The sequence below is a fragment of the Nansenia antarctica genome (genome assembly GCF_963989245.1).
Source record: "Nansenia antarctica genome assembly, chromosome: 19".
NCBI lineage: Eukaryota > Metazoa > Chordata > Actinopteri > Argentiniformes > Microstomatidae > Nansenia > Nansenia antarctica.
In genome coordinates, this window is record NC_137692.1 from 26,121,108 (window position 1) to 26,123,926 (window position 2,819).

The 2,819-nt window shown below is 45.9% G+C and overlaps 1 protein-coding gene across 1 annotated transcript in view; it reads left to right on the top strand.

Annotated features, from left to right (window-relative positions):
* The window catches only part of LOC308174069 (RAC-beta serine/threonine-protein kinase), a 20,023-nt gene extending 17,559 nt beyond the window's left edge, over positions 1-2,464 (top strand). The window contains exons 14-15 of the mRNA XM_080549122.1: positions 1,052-1,154; positions 2,327-2,464. Coding sequence (XP_080405248.1) covers positions 1,052-1,154; positions 2,327-2,406 — 183 coding nt within the window. The 3' untranslated portion in view covers positions 2,407-2,464. The remainder of the gene's footprint in view (positions 1-1,051; positions 1,155-2,326) is intronic.
* The last annotated feature ends 355 nt before the right edge of the window (positions 2,465-2,819 follow it).

The following is a 2,819-nucleotide window of genomic DNA, read 5'->3' on the forward strand; positions in this document are numbered from 1 at the left end:
ACACCCTAACCCTAGGTTAACACCCTAACCCTGCCACTGGACTAAAGATTAACAGTGAGAAAAGGATGGTGTGAAGTCTGACATGCAGCTTGTAGCACAGGAGGTGGAGTTTTATTTCAGGTTTGATGTATTTGTTTTTAATAAGGAAATCCGAGGACAAAAAGGACCAGTCTACTGCTACTGGACAGATCATCTCTTATGAACACGTGTGATTAGAACAAAGCTAGGCCACATAATATATCTGTAGTCCGCTCCTGCAGAACTTGTCCCAATCTTTCCCTGATGTCATTTAATCTGAAAATAGTGCCTAAACGTTGCAAACAGGCAAATGTGATTTCCCTAATAACAATATTAAATGATTTTAGGCCGGTTGCACTTCCATCATTAGTGAAGAAGTAAAACATGTTTTTTTATAGTTCCTTTATTGAGTCCATTTGAACGTTCCTATGTTTTGCTTGATTGGCAACCTGAATGTCAAATGTAATAGTGGAATAACCCGTATCGCGAAAAGCTTAAGCTAGAGCATTGGACTGTGACAACCCCCATAACTCACCGTTCGAACCCCAGACCCCTAACCCCTATCCCCTACCCCCAGACTCCTGCTTCAGACCCCCCCCCCCAACTAAAGACCAACAGATACAAACACTCCACTCCCACAGCCATTAAATCACTCAGTGCTTCTCAGGAGCACAGAGGGACGATACATGACTCCTCCTCCTCCGATGATACATGACTCCTCCCCCCCCCCCACATGACTCCTCTGGACTTCCATTGCACTGTATTAGACTGGCACATTGTACAGTATGTTAGACTGTTAGGGTGTATTGTGTGGTTGTGTAGATGTGGTGGTGTTATTATTGTAATTTGTCTGTTTTCTATTGTATTGTACTTTGGTTGTATGTCTGCCTATGAGACAAATGGTCCTCTGAAACAGAGCTCTTTCTAACATGCTGCTGGCCTAACCCTAACCCTAACCCTAACCCTAACCCTGGTCTCTGGCCTAACCCTAACCCTAGGTTAACTGGTCTCTAACCCTAACCCTCCTCCACAGCTCATCCCCCCCTTCAAGCCCCAGGTGACCTCAGAGACGGACACACGCTACTTTGACGATGAGTTCACGGCACAAACCATCACCGTCACGCCCCCAGACAAGTGTGAGTATACATGTCCAGAGTTAAGGTCTTTGCACACCAATGCGTGCGTTTACGCATGCGTATTTTTTAATCCGTCATCCGAAAAAAACGTTACGCACAGAGACCTTGCACACCGGTCCGTTGCGGAGTCCGTTGCGTTTTTTACGTTGCGTTACTCTCCTCTCCTCTCCTAACCCTTTCGCAATACGCAACATGGAGTCTTCAAGCAGTGAGGATGATTTTGTGCTCCTCTCACTTCTTGAAAATAGGAAAAGGAAAAGGAAATATTGGATCCACCCCATCCTCAGAACTCGTCGGCAGCAAGGGGAGTTTCACCTGCTAATAAATGCCCAAATGAATGTTATTGTTTAGTGATGCTGCCCAAATGAATGTTATTGTTTAGTGATGCTGCCCAAATGAATGTTATTGTTTAGTGCCGTACGCTTTCGTAGTATTATATTGTGTGAATTATAATTTAAATTTTTTAAATTTTGTCATTTAGCAGACGCTTTTATCCAAAGCGACTTACAATTACGAATTACAGGGACATTCCCCCTGGAGTAACTGAGGGCTAAGTGCCTTACCCAAGGGCACACTAGTAGTGGTGTGGTTTCAGGCGGGATTTGAACTCACAACCTTCCGATCCCAAGTCCAACTCACTATCCACTAGACCACCACTACCCCTCTTTATTATCAATCTGTATGTTGTTTTCTTTCACTCGACTAACCGAGAAAGATAATACTTGAGACATGTACTTCTGTAAACTTTAATCCAACTGTCCTAAAGTTCTAATTTGACGATGTGTCCCAGTCTATGGCGGAGTGGTCAATAACAACTCTCAAAAGGCTTTTGACGGACGCGAAAAACGCAGAAAATCGAACCTGTTGCGTTTTTTTTTTGACGGGCGAATATTACGGATTGGTGTGCAAGCGTGGTTGACACAACATGAGTTCTAATTTATTTTTTTAACGGACGTAAAAAACGCACGTAAAAAACGCATTGGTGTGCAAGGGCCTTTAGGGTTAGAGTGTGCATGGTGTTTTACAGTTACAAATTCTAAAGTTCTAACACCGGGATAGCGTGTTGTTTGTATGTTTCAATTTCATATTAAGAAACAAATGTTTATCACCTTTTCCTTCGTCTGTGTGTTGAATTTCCTTCATCCGCCCGTCTTCCATGTCGGTTCCACCAGATGACAGCTTAGACGCAGAGGACCCGGACCAGCGCACGCACTTCCCTCAGTTCTCGTACTCCGCCAGCATACGGGAGTGACCCTCTCTCACACCTACAAGGCTAACACGCATTCAGAAACACACTCGCACTGCTGGGGAAATGGGATGACACAACATCAAAGAAACAACTCGCACAAGAAACACACACACACACACACACACACACACACACACACACACACACACTCGCCAACAGATCAATGTGAAGACATGGATCCTAGAGCATGACATGAAAGCACGCGATGGATGACTGGCCTCAGCAGGCCCATGTGGACAGACTGGCGGCTTTCTCTCTCCAACGGGACGGGCTCCTTTAGCTCCGCCTGCAGGCTCCTCCTACCCCGCCTGCAGGCTCCTCCTACCCCGCCTGCAGGCTCCTCCTACCCCGCCTGCAGGCTCCCTGCCACACTACCCTGGGCATCACATCCAAGCCTGACAGCACCTCACCATACC